General features: G+C 45.5%; 2 protein-coding genes across 9 annotated transcripts in view; one reads left to right on the plus strand and one right to left on the minus strand.

Annotated features, from left to right (window-relative positions):
• Positions 1 to 5,506, minus strand: part of GTPBP4 (GTP binding protein 4) — a 28,679-nt gene extending 23,173 nt beyond the window's left edge. For 2 of the 3 annotated variants that reach the window (XM_003903318.4, XM_009213874.4), the window contains exons 1-2: positions 5,388 to 5,506; positions 1,661 to 1,831 (exon numbers count right to left, since the gene is read on the minus strand). In XM_003903318.4, the coding sequence (XP_003903367.1) occupies positions 1,661 to 1,831; positions 5,388 to 5,435 (219 nt within the window). In that variant the 5' untranslated portion in view covers positions 5,436 to 5,506. Of the gene's footprint in view, positions 1 to 1,660; positions 1,832 to 4,968; positions 5,339 to 5,387 lie in introns of those variants that run through there. The other variant, XM_003903319.4, reaches the window with a different exon arrangement.
• The window catches only part of LOC116269515, a 32,422-nt gene continuing 16,847 nt past the window's right edge, over positions 5,409 to 20,983 (plus strand). For 3 of the 6 annotated variants that reach the window (XM_031652566.1, XM_031652567.1, XM_031652568.1), the window contains exon 1: positions 5,409 to 6,153. In XM_031652566.1, the coding sequence (XP_031508426.1) occupies positions 5,448 to 6,153 (706 nt within the window). In that variant the 5' untranslated portion in view covers positions 5,409 to 5,447. Of the gene's footprint in view, positions 7,356 to 7,676; positions 9,363 to 20,983 lie in introns of those variants that run through there. The other 3 variants (XM_031652565.1, XM_031652564.1, XR_004177132.1) reach the window with 3 other exon arrangements.

The raw sequence follows: 20,983 nt of genomic DNA on the forward strand, positions 1-20,983 counted from the left end.
AAAAAAAAAAAAAAAAAAAAAAATCGAAACATATTCTTAATCACTTTCTTCACCCCCAGGTACTCTCTAGTACCTGACCTTTCCCAAGAAACCATTCACTCATTCAACAAACATCTACTGAGCAACTGTGTCAAATCCTAGACAGATACAACCTAAGTGTCTGTCCTCTAGCAAGAATTTTTGCATTTTATTTTAAGTACTTCTGTATTTTAAAAATAAGCCATTATTGGCTGGGTGTGGTGGCTCACGCCTTTGGGAGGCCAAGGCAGGCGGATCACCTGAGGTCGGGAGTTTGAGACCAGCCTGGCCAACATGGTGAAACCCTGTCTCAACTAAAAATACAAAAATTAGCCAGGCATAGTGGCAGGCACCTGTAATCCCAGCTACATGGGAGGCTGAGGCAGGAGAATCGCTTGAACCCGGGAGGTGGAGGTTGCAGTGAGCCAAGGTCGTGCCACTGCACTCCAGCCTGGGCAACAGAGCAAGACCCCGGCTTAAAAAAAAAAGCCATTATTACTTGTTTAAATATGAAGTACTGTCACAGAAGCCAAATGTTTCTCTCTGCTTACATCTGCCTTCAGCGACTATTCTGGGGCAATGGCGGATTTAGGCTTTGAGACTATACTGCTGATCCTCGCACCCTTCACAACCTCAAATAACCTTGCAACCACATTACCCCATGCGTGGTGTCATGAGGCTTTGTCAGCAGTGCCTGCCAAGCAGACACTGCTCTTACTTTTCTACAGCTAAAGAAACAGGCAGGCCGGGCGTGGTGGCTCACACCTATAATCCCAGCACTTTGGGAGGCTGAAGCAGGTAGATCACTTGAGGTCAGGAGTTCAAGACCACCCTGGCCAACATGGTGAAACCCCGTCTCTACTAAAAATACAAAAATTAGCAAGGCGTGGTGGTATGTGCCTGTAATCCCAGCTACGCAGGAGACTGAGGCACAAGAATTGCTTGAATTCAGGAGGCAGAGGCTGCAGCGGGCTGAGATCACGCCACTGTACTCTAGCCTGGGCGATAGAGTGAGACTCAGCCTCAAAAAAAAAAAAAAAAAAAGAAAGAAAGAAACAGGCAAAACAGGCAAACTGCAATGTGCAGCAGTGAAAGGAGCTCAAGGTTTCTGGCTTCATTCAAAAGTCACAGCTCCCACGTGATCTCTTCTTGCCAAAGAAGAAAACAGTCAGTGCTGAACTGTCATCAGCTGATGAAGCAACAAGATCACAAACAGTGGTGGAGTTTACACCACTCACCCAAGCTGAGCCCAGAGGAATAAAACACTTGGAAAGAGGGTGCAGGACATGAAGCCCAGACAACCAGTGAGCTGTCAGCTTCTGCATTCATAACCCACAGCTATCATTACCACTTGGGTTGGCACCTGCAAGCCCAGGGGTTACACAGAAAGCCTGAGAAGAGAGCTTCGGGCCTCCTTAGATGGGGTTTAGTTGGAGGAAAGAATACTAGGGAATCAAAAAACCCATATTCTGTTCCCACTTTTATTAATTCAACAAATTAGTTATTTGCCACTAACTTATTGAGTAATCTAAGTAATTTACTTTGTTTCCTTTTCTGTCAAATGAGTACACCAAACTGGTTAAACACTGATTCTCTGAAGGCTCATATTTACATAACCACAGAAGTCCCCCAAGTCACTTACATCCAATTTAGGGAAATCTGTTAGAATTTGTGAAAGTCTATCATGGTAATTCTGTTGAGTAAATTTGACTTTTCTCATGTAAAAATGTCTAATGCGATGAATTTGGTAATGTTTATGAATAACAGTTGGAGTCTTTCGTTGAGTCTTCGACAATGTCAGGTCAATAAAGTCCTGCAATTAAAGAAAATAAAACATAATTACATCAAAAGTGTCTACTTTTGATCCACTTATTTGAAACCTTCTTAAAACACTAATTACAGTACTACATATTTTAAATTACAAAAATTTACTCTAACTAAACATTTTATGTACAACCTTGTTCATCTTCAAACACACGACTGCTAAGATAAATTTTACGCCACACTTTCTTGATGCTATCTTAATTTCCAAACACCTAAGAACTTTTGAAACTTAAGTAATCAGAGAACTCAAATCATAAATTAGAAAAAATAGTTGAGGCCGGGCGCGGTGGCTCAAGCCTGTAATCCCAGCACTTTGGGAGGCCGAGGCGAGTGGATCACGAGGTCAGGAGATCGAGACTATCCTGGCTAACATGGTGAAACCCCATCTCTACTAAAAAATACAAAAAACTAGCCGGGCGCAGGCGGCCTGTAGTCTCAGCTACTTGGGAGGCTGAGGTGGGAGAATGGCATGAACCCGAGGCGGATGCTTGCAGTGAGCCGAGATCACGCCACTGCACTCCAGCCTGGGAGCACAGCGAGACTCCGCCTCCCCAAAAAAAAAAAAAAAGAAGAAAAAGGAACAATCCTCCCATTTCTTTATGCGCATCTTTGACTTTGAAAGTACATAAAATAACAGGTAAAACTAAAATCCACTTCATAATTTCCTAAGAGCATGGAAGGGAACTACTTGAGGAGATGAAGGATTTTTGCATGAGTTGCCCAGTGCAAAGAGTCAGCACTTCTCTTTAATAAGGATCCAATCCCCAGGATTCCTCAATCCAGTGTATCTAGTCACACAAAATTACTTGGATCTTTTTTCTTGAACACTTTGATTAATTCAACAATTTGATTAACTCAATATTATTTCAAACAAAGGTTGTTAGGGATACTTGGGTGCTGAAGATAATGAACAAGATACTGTCCCTTCCTTCACGGAATTCAAGGTCCAGTGACAGAAGTAAACACGTAGGCACAACACAGTCTGCCAAGTATTATACTATGAGGGGCACGCACCGTCTCCCCTCTGGGTCTACAAGTGAGACAAGTAAACAGGTGGTCACAACAGTCTTCCAAGTACTATGAGGGGCACACACGGTCTTCCCTCTGGGCCTACAGAAGATCTTCCCTACATTTTTCTGTATCTAATGGCGTTCACACATCCTGAAGGGGGACCAGTTCAAAGGTTACCTACTTCATAAGATTGCCCCTGACTCTCCAACTTACCACAGCTAACCGCACTCTTCTCTCCCAATCCATGTGGGTCCTCCGTGATAACAATGTTTCATTTCTAGTATGGTCATTCATGATGCCACTTACCCTTTTTTATTTTGTTTTGTTTTGTTTTGTTTGAGACAGAGTCTTGCTCTGTCGCCCAGGCCGAAGTGCAGTGGCAGCACAATCTCCACTCACTGCAAGCTCCGCCTCCTGTATTCACGCCATTTTCCTGCCTCAGCCTCCCCAGCAGCTGGGACTACAGGTGCCTGCCACCACGCTCAGCTAATTTTTTTGTATTTTTAGTAGAGACGGGGTTTCACCGTGTTAGCCAAGATGGTCTCGATCTCCTGACCTTGTGCTCTGCCCGCCTCAGCCTCCCAAAGTGCTGGGATTACAGGCATGAGCCACCGCGCCGGCCTCGACTTACCCCTCTTGACAACGACTTCCAATGAGGCAGGTATTTTATCTAATGCATTTTTGTAACACAGTACCCAATGCATAGGACAGGCACTCACTTAACAGCTTCTAGAATGAACTGAATACCACACACTTTCCTGATGTGATTTTTTTTTTTAACTTCCAATCACCAAACAATTACCATCACCCATTTTTTAGGTAAGTAAACTCATCTGTTCTCTAAAAATACAAATCTCATTCCACAGAAGATGGATGGTGTACTAACATATCCTAAAGTTCTCCACATAAGTCAATAACATGAACAAAGTTCATGTAATCCAAAGAGCAAATTCCTTCAACAAACTTGAGAGATGGCTGACCAAAAATACAAATAAGACATGATTCCTGCACTCGAAAATACTACAATCTGGCCGGGCGCGGTAGCTCATGCCTGTAATCCCAACACTTTGGGAGGCTGAGGCAAGTGGATCACTTGAGATCAGGAGTTCAAGATCAGCCTGGCCAACATGGCGAAACTCCATCCTACTGAAAATACAAAAATTAGCCAGGCCTGGTGGCCTGCACCTGTAATCCCAGCTACTCAGGAGGCTGAGGCAGGAGAATCACTTGAATCTGGGAGGCGGAGGCTGCAATGAGATGAGATCCACCACTGCACTCCAACCTGGGCAACAGAGCGAGACTGCATCTCAAAAAGAAAGAAAGAAAGAAAATACTACAATCTATCAAGAGATGTGTCAGAACAATTGTCAGGAAGAAATGAGAAATGGAGAGAAGTGGGGAAACAATTATTGCTATGAAGGTAAAATACGAGACTCCCACAAAGCTTTCCAAGGCAAGCTCATTCCGTTGTTAAGACGGACGTGAAGAAAAGGAGACACTGATGAGAGGAAAACAGTCACTCTGCAGGGACTTCAGTAACTCCCTCTCGTGCAGCAGTCCCTGAGAGGCTCGAGTTGCCCGTCAATGTCTCTGTAATTGCGACCCAAATCAAATGTTCACTACATAAAAACATGACTTCTTAAAAGTCGTAATACCAGGGCCGGGTGTGGTGGCTCACGCCAGTAATCCCAGCACTTTGGGAGGATCTCCCTGGGAGACCTGGGATCAGGAGTTCGAGGCCAGCTTGGCCAACGTGGTGAAACCCCGTCTCTACTAATAACACAAAAATGACGTGCGTGGTGGCGCACGCCTGTAATCCCTGTTACTCGGGAGGCTGAGGCAGGAGAATCGCTTGAACCCGGGAGGTGGAGGTTGCAGTGAGCCTTGATCGCGCTCCAGCCTGGGAAACAAAAGCGGAAAACTCTGTCTCGGGGAAAAAAAAAAAAAAAATCCTAACACTTAACACTTGTTGACTCATTCTTGCCACACTAACCAACGCTGTAAAAATTTAGTCTGGGCCTACTATGGTCTAAAAAAGAACAGGGGTTCCCAAATCTAACAGTGAAAGAGAATGACTTAAAAATTAAGAAATGTTAAATCACGATAGCAACGAACCGAGGATTCCTGAGAGGGGAGGGGGCTACGCCAAACCCAGAATCTGAAGGCTCATCACGGACCACGGAGTGCTTCCTCCTTCACATGCTGGGGTCCCCTCCACTCGCCCACCTCGTCACCCGGAGCCCCTCCAGGGAACCCTACTCTGGATGGACCCCGATCTCTGGGGGGCCTCAGTCTCTGGGTGGACCCGGTCTCAGGTGGGCCCGGGTCTCTGGGGGATCCGATCTCTGGTGGACCCCGGATTCTGCTGGGGGAGGGGAAATGATCTCGAGTACGCGTCCGGCAGGTCGGGCCCGGGAGCGGGTGGTGGGCGAGCGGAAGGCGACCGCTCTCCCACGGCTACAGGCCCGGACCCTCCCCTGAGACCCCGCTAATGAGAAGGCGAAAGTTGCAGTGGCCCTCCCGGAGCCACCTACCTTGGCGGACGGCACCACCGTAATTTTCTTGAAGTTGTAGTGCGCCATGCCGGCTGCCGTATGCACGCGGGTACTGGGCACTCCCGGAACTTCCGCCGTCGGGAGCAGGAGGGACTTCCGCCGTCGGGCGATTGCTGTACGTCACTTCCGGGAGCCAAACGTGTCTTGCGTGCTCTATGGCGCTTTCGGCGTCGCACAGCGCACCCGCCGGGCCTGGAGGTCCGCCGCGGAGAGTGTGTGAGGGCCCCGGGAGCGAGGGCGCGGGGGAGAGGACGCCTGGGTTTTAGGGGGCGCGCGGAGACTAAATTCATGCTGGGTAAAGCAAAGGCTTCCGACAGACTGCCCTGCGGGTTTCTGGAGCGGGTTCAGGCCCCCAGCCAGCCGCCCTGGACCAGGGTTCGAGGGGGGTCTTGGGATTTGGGGGATGCGGGGCTTAGGAGTCCGGAGGGTCGAGGGTATCCGGAAGTCTGGGCGTCCCGGGTCGCGGCGAGCCCCGCCGAGGAGGAGGGAGCCGCGCGTGCGGGGCGTGCCCGGGCTCTGGGTGTAGAGCGGGTGACGCCCCCCACCCTGATCCCGGGCGGTGGTGAGGAGGCCCTCGCGGCTCCCCTGCAGCCCTCCTTTCTCGTGCTTGTTAAATCCCAAAACGGGCGGAGAAGGGAAATCCTGATCTCAGGCGAAAGAGGTGCCGCTGGTTCCGCAGAGTGCCTAGGAGAGCGGAGGAAGCAGTTGCGAGAGACAGCCCTGTGGGGTCCAACAGAGGAGAAAGGTGATGAGGATGGAGCCTTTACTGCTTTAATGTTTGTGAATAGTGTGGCCGCTCCCTTAAGGAACCCAGGGCCACATCCCGTAAATTAAACGTTAGGTAGGGCTGACTCAGTCAAGCAGTGTTCAGAGCTGTTGACTACATATTAACTCGTTTAATTCCTGCAACTGCCTCATGAAGTGCGTGGGGAAACCCAAGGCACAGCAAGGCTCGAAAGCAGCCCGGGGTTGTGCAGCTAAGGGGCAGCAGAGGTGGACTTTGAACCCAGGCAGCCTGGCTCCAGCAAACCTACTTCTAACGATTAGCTATACTGCTTCTCACGCATCTGGGATGCCCCCCACTCTCCAATCCTTTTAAATAAGTCCTATTATTCTTACACGAAAATACCTCTCATAAATTCCCAACATTCCAATATTGAAAATCATTCTGAGTCATGCTTTTCTCATCTATTAACTATGCTTCCATTTTTGTGTCACAAGGCGGATAAGCATACCTCCTACATCTCTGGCACTTCTAAAGGAAGTTTCTAGGGTAATTAGGATTCGCTGGCTATGATCATTTGCTAAGCCGCAGGACAGTTCTGGCCACCATTTCCGAGATTAGCAAAGCTATGCTTATACTTATTGCCCTTTCTTTTAGGTTCTTATATGTTTCCTCAGCCTCTCCCACTTTCTCTCACTCTGATATAGCCAGTTCCTCTTTCTTTTTCTTTTAATCCGGTATTTAGATAAGTCCAGTCAGTACTTTGCTTCAGATGGGCAAACATCCCTTCTTTAATTCTTTTTTTTTTTTTTTTTTTTTGAAACAGAGTCTCACTCTGTCACCCAGGCTGGAGTGCAGTGCCACGATCTCAGCTCACTGCAACCTCCGCCTCCGGGGTTCAAGCAATTCGTCTGCCTCAGCCTCCCGAGTAGCTGGGATTGCAGGCACCTGCCACCATTCCCAGCTAACACTTTGTATTTTTAGTAGAGACAGGATTTCACCATATTAGCCAGGCTGGTCTCAAAACCTGACCTCAAGTGATCCACCGGCCTTGGCCTCCCAAAGTGCTGAGATGATAGGTGTGAACCACCTGCTTATAACTTGTTCAGCTACAAAGGCATGTCTGTGAATGCACAACCATAATGGCTCATCATGGGCCCAGAGCTATGACCATGGTAAGGTACCAAGCATCCTACACCATGTGCGTGTTGATAAGAATCAACATCTTTGGCCGGGCGCGGTGGCTCAAGCCTGTAATCCCAGCACTTTGGGAGGCCGAGGCGGGCGGATCACGAGGTCAGGAGATCGAGACCATCCTGGCTAACACAGTGAAACCCCGTCTCTACTAAAAATACAAAAACTTAGCCGGGCGAGGTGGCAGGCGCCTGTAGTCCCAGCTACTCGGGAGGCTGAGGCAGGAGAATGGCGTGAACCCGGGAGGTGGAGCTTGCAGTGAGCTGAGATCCGGCCACTGCACTCCAGCCTGGGTGACAGAGCGAGACTCCGTCTCAAAAAAAAAAAAAAGAAAAAAAAAAAGAATCAACATCTTTGCCTATTCTTGTGATTTTCTGGCTGAGTATAGCTTCTTGGGGGCAAGTGTGTGTTCTACACCACCAGGAGCAAGCTTCTCTATTGATAGACTTCTGGGCTTCTCTGGAGAAACCAAATGCTAAAGGGTTTCTGAGGAGAGTCAGAAATGCTGCCTGCAGTATGAGGCACATTGCCAATTCTTGACTGTGTTAATGGAGGTTCCAGCTACCAGGATGCCTCCAAGTGTGTGTACCTTGTGACAGAGAAAGGTACTTCTCAGCCGTAGTAAAGGATGCTCTCAAGGGTACTCTGCAAACCTTCTGACTGCCAGGCACTTCTCAGTGAAAAGCTTTGTTTTTCAAATCTCTTTGTTTTGTGGACTTGGTATTTTCTGTTTTACCTTCTTGTTGCTGTAATTCTGATGAATGAAAGGTACATTTTGCAGAATTGAACTTCCTGCCTGAAAGGAGCCTTTGCATGGGGATTAGCCATCAGTAGCCATCCGGTCTTAGAGGGTCCTAAGAGTGCTCCATCGGGCCCGTCAGCCACTTCCCTGGATCCCCACAGGAACTCATTCAGAACGAGTCACATGCTGCTTTGTACCTGGATGCTTCCTCGTGTACATCTTGTTTGCAAAGGAAGTAGCCAGCTCTTCGTGGACAGGAACTGTGTCTTACTCTTCTGCCATCCCTCCCCTCAGGCAGCACTGCCGAGAGCATTCGCAGTGGCCATGGAACTCTGTTGATTGAATATTGGCTTGAGGAAGTTCCTGATGTAGTTGGGGCTGTAGCAGTTGGAATCTGGCTTCTGCGATACTCAAGTAGTCCTACTGAATTACAGTACCGTCAGAACCCTGTGCACAACCCTGAAATGGGTCAGAACTCCACACTGTGCCATAAAGAGGAAAACCGTCAACAGGGAAGTCTAAGGAAACACCCTCCTTTGTGGAAGGCAGCAGTGGCATGAGAGCCACCCTCTGGGCCAAAGGTGCAGCCTGACATTCTCTGCAGAATTACACCATGAGTTAAGAGTGTGAGCTTCGTTTCTGAGATACAGCTCCACCTCCTGTGATCCTGGGAAAATTTATCAGCTTCACCAAGCCTCTGTTTCTTCACTCTTTGCTCAGTTACTATCCACCAGGCATGTTAAAAATACTTTATGTGAGTTATTTTTGCTTTTCACTAACCCTATTCTACAGGCATTAATAAGTGAGCAAAGAGATTCTCTATTATTTGTTATGCATTATTATGTATTATCTATGTTCTTATTAACTACTTAGTTACAATAACGTTTGCTAAACTTTTGTTCTGTTCATTAAATTCTCGTTGAACCTTAACAACTGCAAAGCAGGGAGCCTCCACCACATGCCAGGTCACTTGCTTTCCTTCTTGGGACAGCATAGTGAGGTGGGTGTGATTGTCTCTGTTTCACAGATAAGAGTGCTGGCTTTGATGTGGTTGAATGCTTGCTCACCGTCACACAACTGGAGAGACACAACTGGAGGTGAGTCCAGGGATCACAGAATTCCAAAGCCACTGTCCTTTTGCACTGCCAGCCAAGAGTGGCTTTGTTCTTGACCTCTTTAGGGTTATTACCTTGTTTGGTATTTGTTTGTATGTTTATTTATTTATGAGATAGGATCTCACTCTGTCGCCCAGGCTGGAGTGCAATGGTGTGATCTTGGCTCACTGCAACCTCCACCTCCCAAGTTTAAGCAATTCTCAGATTTAAGTTCCTCAGCCTCCCGAGTAGCTGGGACTACAGGTGCACGCCACCACACCTGGCTACTTTTTGTATTTTTTAGTAGAGGCGAGGTTTCGCAGTGTTGTCCAGGCTGGTCATGAATTGTTTGGTATTTAAATGGAGGTACATGATGGATTGCACTTGGGGTCATATGCTGTCAGTAATCCCCCAGCACCTGTGTTTCACTAAAGCACTGTTTGCATACGCAGATAGGTTGTTTCTTCTGTGAGAATTCCGTTCCTGTGTGTGGATCATGACAGGCACCCGTGCTAATGAACTTCTGCCTTTGCTCACGTCAGAGCTGCTGATAAGGGCTGTTTCCACGGGTTGAGTAAGAGTCATTCAATTGACACACTATTAAAAACATTCTTTGCATTCTGCTGTTCCATAAAGGAACAATTTTAGGTTTAATGGAAATCTTCCGATCTCTTTTCCTAGAGAAGATTTGTGATAATTATAAACATACACGTATTTGGAATGCATGTACTTATGCCCGTATGATCAATTTCCAAACGATTCTAAATATCTGCAGGCAGAATTTCTTAAGATTAGCATTCTGTGCTGTACCCAAAAAGATACTCGAGATAAGCAAAGATAAGTTTCATATTGCAACAGACATCTGAATCCTTGGTGTTTATGGAAGCTGGTTAAGCAAGTGGTTGTGATGTCTGACCCTCAGGTTAAAAACAGCGAAAAAAATTCACTTTGATGATGTGACGTTATTGTCACAAGTTTAATAATTGATTTTGAAGGTCTGCACAAGGAAACCATAATGTTTTAGCAATTTCCGTTTTCCAGAGGGAGGAGGCTTAAATTTTCAATTCCAGCCCTGCCACCAACTTCTAGACTAATAGTAAGCTAAGTGCCTTTCCCGCTATTATTTTTAATTAAAAACATATTATTTCCTCACAAAAGCATAGAGGTATAAAAGTAATATTCGCTATCAGAATGTATCTGTCTGGACAGTCTGAATTATCCTATGATAACAAATAGTCTCCAAATCTCAGCGTTGGTTGTTTCTCTCTGATGCTTCATGCCCACTGCTGTGGACCAAATTGAGTCTCCCCAAATTCCTATGTGAAAGCCCTGACCCCCATTGTTATGGTATTTGGAGATGGAACCTTGGGGAGATAATTCGGTTCAGAAAAGGTCACGAGGCTGGAGCTCTCCTGGTGGAGTTGGCACACTTATGAGCACTTCTGAGAAAAGATACCAGAGGGCTGCTCCCAGGCTTCCCCGACCCTGTGCATGCACCAAGGAGAGACGATGTGAGCACAGAGGGAAGGCAGCTTTCAGCAAGCCAGGCAGAGGCTGCAACCAGAACCCAACTATGCTGATGCCCTGATCTTGACCTTCCAGTCTCCAAAACTGTGAAAAGAAAATTGCATGTTATTTAAGCCACTCAGTCAGTGGTATTTTGTTATGGCAGCCCAAGCTGGTTAAGATACCCACCACAGGTCAGCAGGGGCCCCTGTTCAGGATGGTCATTGAGAGATCAGACTCCTAGAATAAAGGTTGACAATAGCTATGCCGAGGAAAGGGGAATGAGTTTGACAATCAAATGTTTCAGTCTCAGCTCCCATGTGCCTATTTCTGGACAGTGAGTTGAGAATAACAGAGTTATTTGTAAACAGTACTGATGCCTACGGCATTGGCATCTAAAGCAGATGCTCTTTAAATCTGTGTTTGATTGAGCTGGGCACAGTGGCTCACGCCTGGAATCCCAGCACTTTGGGAGGCCGAGGCAGGTGGATCATGAGGTCAAGAGTTCGAGACCAGCCTGACCAACATAGTGAAACCCTGTCTCTACTAAAAATACAAAAAATTAGCTGGGCATGGTGGTGCGGGCCTGTAATCCCAGCTACTTGGGAGTCTGGCTCAGGAGAATCACTTGAACCTGGGAGGCAGAAGTTGCAGTGGGCCAAGATCACACCACTGAATTCCAGCCTGGGTGACAGGGTGAGACTCTGTCTCAAAAATAAATAAATAAATGAAAAATAAATCCATGTTCAATTGATAATCCAAATATGGTACAACATATAATGCCAAAATACTTCTGTTTAGAAAATCCGAACCTATGACCATTATATGAAGAGACAGGTAATAAACCCTCTTCTGTTCCTCTGTCCCAGGCTAATATTGACTAATGCAGGTCTTCATAAATGTTCATTCATTTAAAACCTCCATAAAAGCATCAGTATACCTGGGGACTGACAAAGTCGGAATTCCAAACTCTTAAGAAAACATGAAAGAACTCTCGTGAATGATCCTGCCCAGCAAGTAACTCCTATCCTGTTTCCTTTCTCCTTATAGTCTGTTTCAGCTGATCATCATCTGCATAGCTCACTTTCCAATGGGATTAATTCAGACCACTTTTTTATTTTAAGTTATTCTCATTTTCAAAATTTCTGTGGCAGGCCACCATGCCAATACTCAGTAAACAGAAGTTAAAACACATTCAAAATGGGAAAGTACTAGGAAGACCATGGGATTGATGGAGAAAATTGAATCATACAGAATTTTAATAACTTTAAATAGTAAATTTTAGAAGTAGATATGTAAAAACTTCATGATTTCATATTTTGAGGCAATGTGTTATCACCTGCGATATGTGGCTTTATCTAGATCGTGTTTTCCATTTTGTCACCTCATCACAATTTGCTCTTTTTTCCCTTTTTAGTTGACTGACTGACTCTGCCATGAGAAAATGTGGTCTAGTCCAAGTTATTTTTTTAAATATAAAAAGTTATATAGGTTGAGGCTGGGCACAGTGTCTCATGCCTCTAATCCAAGCACTTTGAGAGGCCGAGGTGGGCAGATCACTGGAGGTCAGGAATTTGAGACCAGCCTGGCCAACATGGCAAAACTCCATCTCTACCAAAAATACAAAAACTAGCTGGGCATGGTTGCACACATCTGTCGTTCCAGCTACTCAAGAGGCTGAAGCAGGAAAGTTGCTTGAGGCAGGAGGTTGTAGTGAGCCAAGATTGTGCCACTGCACTCCAGCTTGGGCAACATAGTGAGATTCCATCTCAAAAAAAAAGAAAAAAGAAAAAAAGAAAAGCTATAGGTTGAAAAAGTGGCAGATCAAGAATAGCTTTGACCAGCACATATATGCTAAAAGCAGGCTTACCCTGCTGCCTACTGCTAGATTCAGGCAGTTTCAGACATTATCTGTTCCATACATAATAAATTTTAAAACAAGTGCCATTTTACATGGTCGGCTAGGGATAAAGGACAGTCTCATATTGAAAACAGTACATGGCTGGGCACGGTGGCTCGTGCCTGTAATCCCAGCACTTTGGGAGGCTGAGGCAGGTGGATCATGAGGTCAGGAGCTCAAGACCAGCCTGGCCAAGATGGTGAAGCCCTGTCTCTACTAAAACTGCAAAAATTAGTTGGGTGTGGTGGCAGGCATTTGTAATGCCAGCTACTCTGGAAGCTGAGCAGGAGAATTGCTTGAACCTGGGTGGCAGAGGTTGTGGTGAGTGAAGATCATGCTACTGCACTCCAGCCTGGGCAACAGAGTGAGACTCCATCTCAAAAAACAAAACAAAACAAAAAAACATTACCAAGTACCTAAACTATGTTTTAAATACCCTTTAAAGTTATCTAAATATTACTTAGTGATATAGTTTGGATATTTTTGTCATATTGAATCTCATCAAATCTCATATTGAATTATAATCCCCAGTGCTGGAGGTGGGACCTCATGCGAGGTGTTTGGATCACAGAAAATTGGTACCAACGAGTGGAGCATTGCTATAAAGATACCTGAAAATGTAAAATTAACTTTGGGACTAGGTACTAGGCAGACGTTGGAAGACTTTGGAGGGCTCAGAAGAAGATAGGATGATGAGGGAAAGCTTAGAACATCTTAGAGACTGGTTCAACAGTTGTGACCAAAATACTGATAGTGATACGGACAGTGAAGTCCAGGCTGCTGAGGTCTCAGATAGAAATGAGGAAATTATTGGGAACTGGGTCAAAAGTCACCCTTGTTATGCCTTAGCAAAGAGCTTGGCTGCGTTCTGGTCGTGCCCTAGGGATCTGTGGAAGTTTGAACTAAAAAGTGATGATTGGGGGCATCTGGCGGAAGAAATTACTAAGCAACAAAGCATTCAAGAGATAGCCTGGCTAATTCCAACAGCTTACCTCAGATGGAGGAGCAAATAAATGACCTAACGTTGGAACTTACATTTAAACAGGAAGCAGAGTATAAAAGTTTGGAAAATCTGCAGCCTGGTCATGTGGCGCAGAAAGAAAAAGCTTTTTAAAGGAATTTAAGCAGGCTGCAGAATGATCACTTGCTAGGGATATTTGCATAGGTAAAAGCGAGCCAAGAGAATGGGGAAAAAGGCTGGAAGGCATTTCAGAGACCTTCCCAGGAGCCTCTCCCATCATAGGCCCAGAGGCCTAGGAGGACAGAATGGTTTCACGGGTCAGGCCCAGGGTATCCATTGCCCTGCACAGCCTTGGGACACTGCTTCCCACATTTCAGCTGCTTAGTTCCAGCCATGATTCAAAGGGGCCCAGGTACAGCTTGGGCTTTGGAGAACATAACCCTTGGCAGCTCCTGCATAGTGTTAAGCATGCAGGTGCACAGAATGCAAGGATGAAGAACTCTTGGTGGCCTCCACTTAGATTTCAGAGGATTTATGAGAAAGTCTGAGTGCACAGAGAAGCCTGCTGCAGGGGCAGAGCCCTCACAGAGAACCTCTGCCATGGCAGTGCCAAGGGGAAATGTGAGGTTGGAGCCCCCACACAGAGTCCCCAATGGGGCACTGCCTAGTGGAGCTGTGAGAAGGGGGCCATCATCCTCCAGAAACTGGAATGGTAGATCCACCAGCATCTTGCACCCTACACCTGGAAAAGCCACAGGCACTCAACTCTAGCTGGTGAGAGCAGCCCAGGGGGCTGAACCCTGCAAAGCCACAGAGGCAGAGCTGCCCAAGGCCTTGGGAGACCACCCTTGCAGCAGTGTGCCCTGGATGTGAGACATGGAGTCAAAGGAGGTTATTTTGGAGCCTTAAGATTTAATGACTACCCTGCTAGGTTTTGTTTGCCTGGGGCCTGTAGTGCGTTTCTTTTGGCTGACTTACCCCTTTTGGAATGGGAATGTTTACCCAATGCTGCCTGTATCTCCACTGTGTCTTAGAAGTAAATAACTTTTTTTTTTTTTTTTTTAAAACAGGCTTATTGGTAGAATGTACTTTACTGTCTCAGATGAGACTTTGGACTTGTGAGTTAACGCTGGAACAAGTTAAGATTTTAGGGGACTCTTGGGAAGGCATGATTATATTTTTTAACGTGAGAGGGACATGAAATTTGGGAGGGGCTAGGGGTACAATGATAGAGTTTGGATATTTGTCCCTGACCAAATCTCGTGTTGAACTATAATCCCCAGTGCTGAAAGTGGGGCCTGGTGGGAGGTGTTTGGGTCATGGGGGCAGATCCCTCATGGCTTGGTGCTGTCTTTGCAATGGCAAGTGAATTCTCATGAGATCTGGCCATTTAAAAGTGCATGGCACCTCCCCTACCTCTTGCTGAAGCTTTCACCATGTGACGTGCCTACTCCCCTTTCGCCATCCACCATGACTGTAAGCTTCCTGAGGCCTCCCTAGAAGCTGAGCAGATGTCAGCACCATGCTTCTTACACAGCCTGAAGAACCATGAGCCAATGCAACCTCTTTTCTTTATAAATTACCTAGTCTTAGGTATTTCTTTATAGCGATGCAAGAATGGCCTAATATACTTTGAAAAAAAAAGTGTCAGTGAAAGCAGGTACTCAGATGGAGCTCTGCATTGGTTTTCACTCTCAGAGCATTTGCTGAACTGACTGAACTCCAGTTTTGGTGTTTATAGCCTTGTGGGGATGAGGCACTGGAAATAAAACCTAGGGCTACCGAAGGTGAATAGAGTATTCACTCTATAAAGCTGGGTCCCAAAGGGTACACACTGAGCACTAAGAAAATGGGTAAAGGAGGCCCCTGAGAAGTTCTAGCCAAACCCTAGGCCTCATGCTGGTCTTAGAGTGAACTTGGCAAAGCAACACAATTTTTCCTGAATAAACTTATTTTCATGCCAGACCCCAAAGAATACCTACAAATAATTTTCCATGGAAAATGAATGACTCATAATAAAAAAAAATCATTAAATCCAAAAGAAAACAAGGCATTAAGAATAAGAACCAGCAGAAACAACAAATAAGATAAATTAAATCACAAAGACTTCAGATATTGGAATTATAGGACACAAGATACAAAATAATATTGTTTCTTATGTTTAAAGAAGTAATACACAAACTTTAAATCTATGCAGAAAGGAAAAGAAAGAAACTCAGGCTATAAAACTCAACCAAGAAGACTTGGAAAAAATCTAACTGAAATTTCCTGATTAAAAAAAAAAAAAACTAATTACTGAAAATGAAAACTTAATAGACGGTTTTAACAGCAGAATAGAGATAGCTGAAGAAAAGTAGAGAACTGAAAGATAGATGAAAAGAAAGTATCCAGATCACAAAAAAGTAGTGTGAAATATAAATTTGTATTAGTTCCTGTTTCAGACAGGAAATAGATGGCACACTCGAAGAATTTAAATGAATATAATTTTTAAATTAATTTTTTTTTTTGAGATGGAGTCTCACACTGTCACCTGGGCTGGGTTGCAGTGGCGCATTCTTGGCTCACTACAACCTCTGCCTCCCAGGTTCATGCCATTCTCCTGCCTCAGCCTCCTGAGTAGCTGGGATTACAGATGCCCGCCACCATGCCTGGCTAATTTTTTTAATTTTATGTTTAGTAGAGACAGGGTTCCACTGTGTTGGCCAGGCTGGTCTTGAACTCCTGACCTCGTGTTCTGCCTGCTTTGGCCTCCCAAAGTGCTGGGATTACAGGCATGAGCACCACGCCCAGCCATGAATCAATTTTTTAGAAGACTCCATTTTTGTTTTGTTTTGTTTTGTTTGAGATGGAGCCTCACTTTGTCACCCAGGCTGGAGTGCAGTGGTGCAATCTCGGCTCACTGCAAGCTCCACCTCCTGGGTTCACGCCATTCTCCTGCCCCAGCCTCCCAAGTAGCTGGGACTACAGGTGCCCACCACCATGCCCGGCTAATTTTTTGTATTTTCAGTGGAGACGGGTTTTCACCGTGTTAACCAGGATGGTCTCAAATCTCCTGACCTCGTGATCCACCCACCTCATCCTCCCAAAGTGCTGGGATTACAGGCATCAGCCACTGCACCTGGCCGAAGACACTATTAACGGAAGTGTGAGCTGGGTTGAAAGAACCAACAAAGGATGATGAGGGACCCAGTTAACTGGCAACTGTGGGAAGCCATCACAATTCATAGGACTGAGGGGCAAAGAAATGATAGAACCTAGCAAATGCTAAGCCATGTAGAAGGGCCCCAGGTGGGAGTCACAGCCATAGAGGAACACAGTGACACCAAGCCTCAGCCCTGCAGAAAGGGAGTGAGAGAATTTAATAACCAAAGCAGTCTCTCCTTATTTCTGCTGGGGCCTCCCTTTGACTAACCCAACAGCCAGAATGCAAGAGGGTCTGGACATCCCGTCTGTAGAAGTCAACTTCCAGGGGCACAGAGCAGGGCAGAGGAAGACACAATCTGGAGGGGCAAATGGAAAACACACAACACTGAAGTTAAGCAGATTGAAATAGATTGAGAAGACCAGTAGGATTGAGAGCAAATGTTTGTCCTATAAGTACTCCAGAAGGGCAGGAGAAGGAGCAAGGGAAGGAGGCAATGGTTGAAGATATAATGGCTAACATTTTTCCAGGTAAGATGAAGAACCAGAAAGATAAATAAGAAATCATAGTCAGATTGCAGAATACCAAAGACAGGAACAATTTGTTAAAAGCAACTGAAAGAAAAAGATTGCCATCGAAAGAGCAACAGTGAGTGTGACAGCTGACTGCTCAACAGTAACACTGAGAGACAAGAGACAGTGGAATATCTTCAATATGATGAGGGAGGAAAAAAAACACACAATGCTGCCAAACTAGAATTCGATGCCCAGAGAAAATATCCTTTAAGGCCTAGGTAGAAAACATTTACAGACAAAGGAACACTGAGAAATCTTACCATAAGCCAACCCTTTCTAAAAGAAAGTTTAAATAATATACTTAAGACTGGGCGCGGTGGCTCACGCCTATAATCCTAGTACTTTGGGAGGCCAAGGTGGGTGGATCATGAGGTCAGGAGATTGAGACCATCCTGGCCAACATGGTGAAATCCCGTCTCTACTAAAAAAAAATATAAAAAATTAGCCGGCTGTGGTGGTGGGCGCCTGTAGTCCCAGCTACTAGGGAGGCTGAGGCAGGAGAATGGCGGGAACCCAGGAGGTGGAGCTTGCAGTTAGCCGAGATTGCGCCACTGCACTCCAGCCTGGGCAACAGAGCGAGACTCCATCTCAAAAAAAAAAAAAAAATAATAATAATAATAATATACTTGCAGTAGAAGCAAAGTGATCAGAATGAGGAACAAATAAAGTGCCAGAATGAGGAACAAATAAAGTGCACATAAAACCATAGTAATATCTTTTTTTTTTTTTTGAGAAGGAGTCTCGCTCTGTCGCCCAGGCTGGAGTGCAGTGGCATGATCTCAGCTCACTGCAAGCTCCACCTCCCAGGTTCATGCCATTCTCCTGCCTCAGCCTCCCGAGTAGTTGGGACTACAGGGGCCCGCCACCACACCCAGCTAACTTTTTATGTTTTAGTAGAGATGGGGTTTCACCATGTTAGCCAGGATGGTCTCAACCTCCTGACCTCATGATCTGCCCGCCTCGGCCTCCCAAAATGCTGGGATTACAGGCGTGAGCCATCGCGCCCGGCCAATAGTAATATCTTATTGCATTTTAACACATAATTAATAAAGCCTATAAATCAAGAAAGGGATAGAGTTGAGTTCTAGGTCCTACTTTCAGAACTAGGGTAAAGTACTGATGAACTTCAGACTTAGTAAATTAAGTATTCCTGTTATAATTCCTAGGTTAATGATTATAACTACACAAGCAGAATGTAAAACTTCCAAATTAGTAGAAAAAAACCTAAAATGGTTAACAAAAGCTAATTGAAATGAAGGCAATAAAAAAGTGAAAAGAAACAGAAAAAAAAAGGAAAATCACAAATAATATGGTAGCTATAAACCCAAATGTGTTAATAATTATAATAAATGTTTAATTCCTAAAGATAACTTTAGAGTAATGTGAACCAATAACATAACCTTGAAATACAGAATGCAAAAATTGACAGTACAAAATTCTACCTGAAAGTTAACAAGGTAAACATCCATCTTAAATTTAAGAAGAACAGCAAAATAAAGTAAAAGAACAAATAAAATGAAGGAATGAGCAGAAATTCATGCTGTATAAAACAAAAGTTGATAATGAAAAGACTAAATGGTCAAACCTGGGGCCAGACTGATGAAGAAAAGTGAATAGTGGAAATACTGTTTCCAGCCTAGAGGCAGCTACTGAATGTGTGGTCTCATTCTTCAGCCCCATTATTCTGTTTGTAACTCTATAGAAATAGCCTATGGGATAGGGTAGTTCATCCAGCACACCCTAGGCAGGGGGCTCACTTTTAAAGGCAGTGTGGGTAGAGCTGCCTCACCCACCCCCACACCCAGTGACCTCAGCCCACCCTTGCCTTTCACCAGAGTCTTTGTATGTAGTCATCCATTGGTATGGATGGGGCATTGGTTCCAGGAATCCCTGTGGACACCCAAATCGGTGGATGCTCAAGTCCCTGGTATAAAATGGCATAGTATTTGCATGTAACCTATGCAATCCTCCTGTGTACTTTGTCATCTCTAGGTGATTCATAATACCTAATACAATGTAAACGATATGTAAATAGTTGTTGTACTGTATTGTTTAGGGAATAATGACAAGAAAAAGAACTCTAGGCCAGCATGTTGGCTCATGCCTATAATCCCAACACCTCGGGAGGCTGAAGCGGGAGGATCTCTCACTTTTTTTTTTTTTTTTTTTGAGACAGAATCTTGCTTTGTAGCCCAGACCCAGGCTGGAGTGCAGTGGCATGATCTTGGTTCACTGCAGCCTCGACCTCCCAGGTTCAAGTGATTCTCGTGCCTCAGCCTCCCAAATAGCTGGGACTACAAGCGCACACCACAGCGCCCAGCTGGGAGGATCTCTTGAGCCCAGGAGTTCAAGAGGGCAACAGTGAGATCCCATCTCTACAAAAAATAAAATAATTAGTTGTGCATGGTGATAAGTTCCTGTAGTCCCAGCTACTCAGGAGGCTGAGGTGGGAGGATCACTTGAGCCTAGGAAATAGAGGCTACAGTGAGCTGTGATCACACCACTGCATTCTAGCCTGAGCAACACAGCCAGACCCTGTCTCTAAAAATAAATAAATGAATGAATAAAGTAAATTCAGCATTATTTAAATACCTTACCATCGACTCACTGATTCAAACCCATGTGACTGATTCCTCTCTGCTAAGTGCGTGGGCAGTAGCCTGCACTCACACATCAAAGATCTGTTCCTCAAGTGTCTCATTTTCAGACAAGAAAGTGACTTCCAAACATTACACGACAGGCCTACCTTCTACTAGGCCGGGCCGCACGGCACAGGACGGGCCTGCCTTCTACCAGGCCGGGCCGCACGGCACACGACGGGCCTGCCTTCTACTAGGCCGGGCCGCATTGCTGGCCTTCCTGTTGTGTTTCCCATTTCACACTGCCTGGGTTCTGTCACGTCCACCCCAAGAGATCTGTGCGCACTCAGACAATTTGCCACTCAGTGGAGCTCCCTTGAAAGTCGCTCCTTGACGGCACATAAGAAAACAGCATTTCTTCCATTTCTTCAAACCTAACATTTTGTGTATGAAAATCTAGGCAGGGCTTGTGCCCCGGTGACTGGGAGAAGAAGAAGAAGAAATTCCAGGAGTAAATTCAGGGCGTTTAGTGCATTGAAACTGAATTCAACAGACACTGAGCTCCAACTGTTTGGCAGACCCTGCGCTACACACGTGGGGACATCAGTAAATAAAACAACAGGAAGCTATTGCTGCGTCAGAGCACGCGTGCTCGGGACACCACGGGTGGATGTCTTAGAATTAATTCAAACAAGCACATCATCTAAGAACTGTATTGTGAACTATTTCTGATTAACAGATTGGCTACTTTTTCTGACTGCTGAGAACCTATAAAATCATAAAAGTAACTTGCATGTATTTCCCTTTTAAACATCAAATACTTTACGTAAGTGACTTCCTCTGAAGCACAGGCATTCCTGTGTGCTGGTTTGATCCGTTGTGACGGTGACCAGTGGACACAGAAGGAGCCAGGCAGGGCCTGCAGAGGCCAGACCCCATCCCAGCCACAGAACAGTGCCAGGTCTTGAGCCTCCTGAGCCTGCCCTGGCTTCCACCCCTACCACTAGTTTCCCAATCACGCTGTCACCTCATGCCTGTCCCCAGACCCTTGAATGACAGGGTGGGAGGGTTGAGCGTCTGCACAACAGTGACAGCCGACATTTGTTGAATGTTGTGGAGCTTTTGATGAGCATGAACCTGTTTAATCTTTACACCACC

The sequence above is a fragment of the Papio anubis genome, chromosome 11 (genome assembly GCF_008728515.1).
Source record: "Papio anubis isolate 15944 chromosome 11, Panubis1.0, whole genome shotgun sequence".
Taxonomy (NCBI): domain Eukaryota; kingdom Metazoa; phylum Chordata; class Mammalia; order Primates; family Cercopithecidae; genus Papio; species Papio anubis.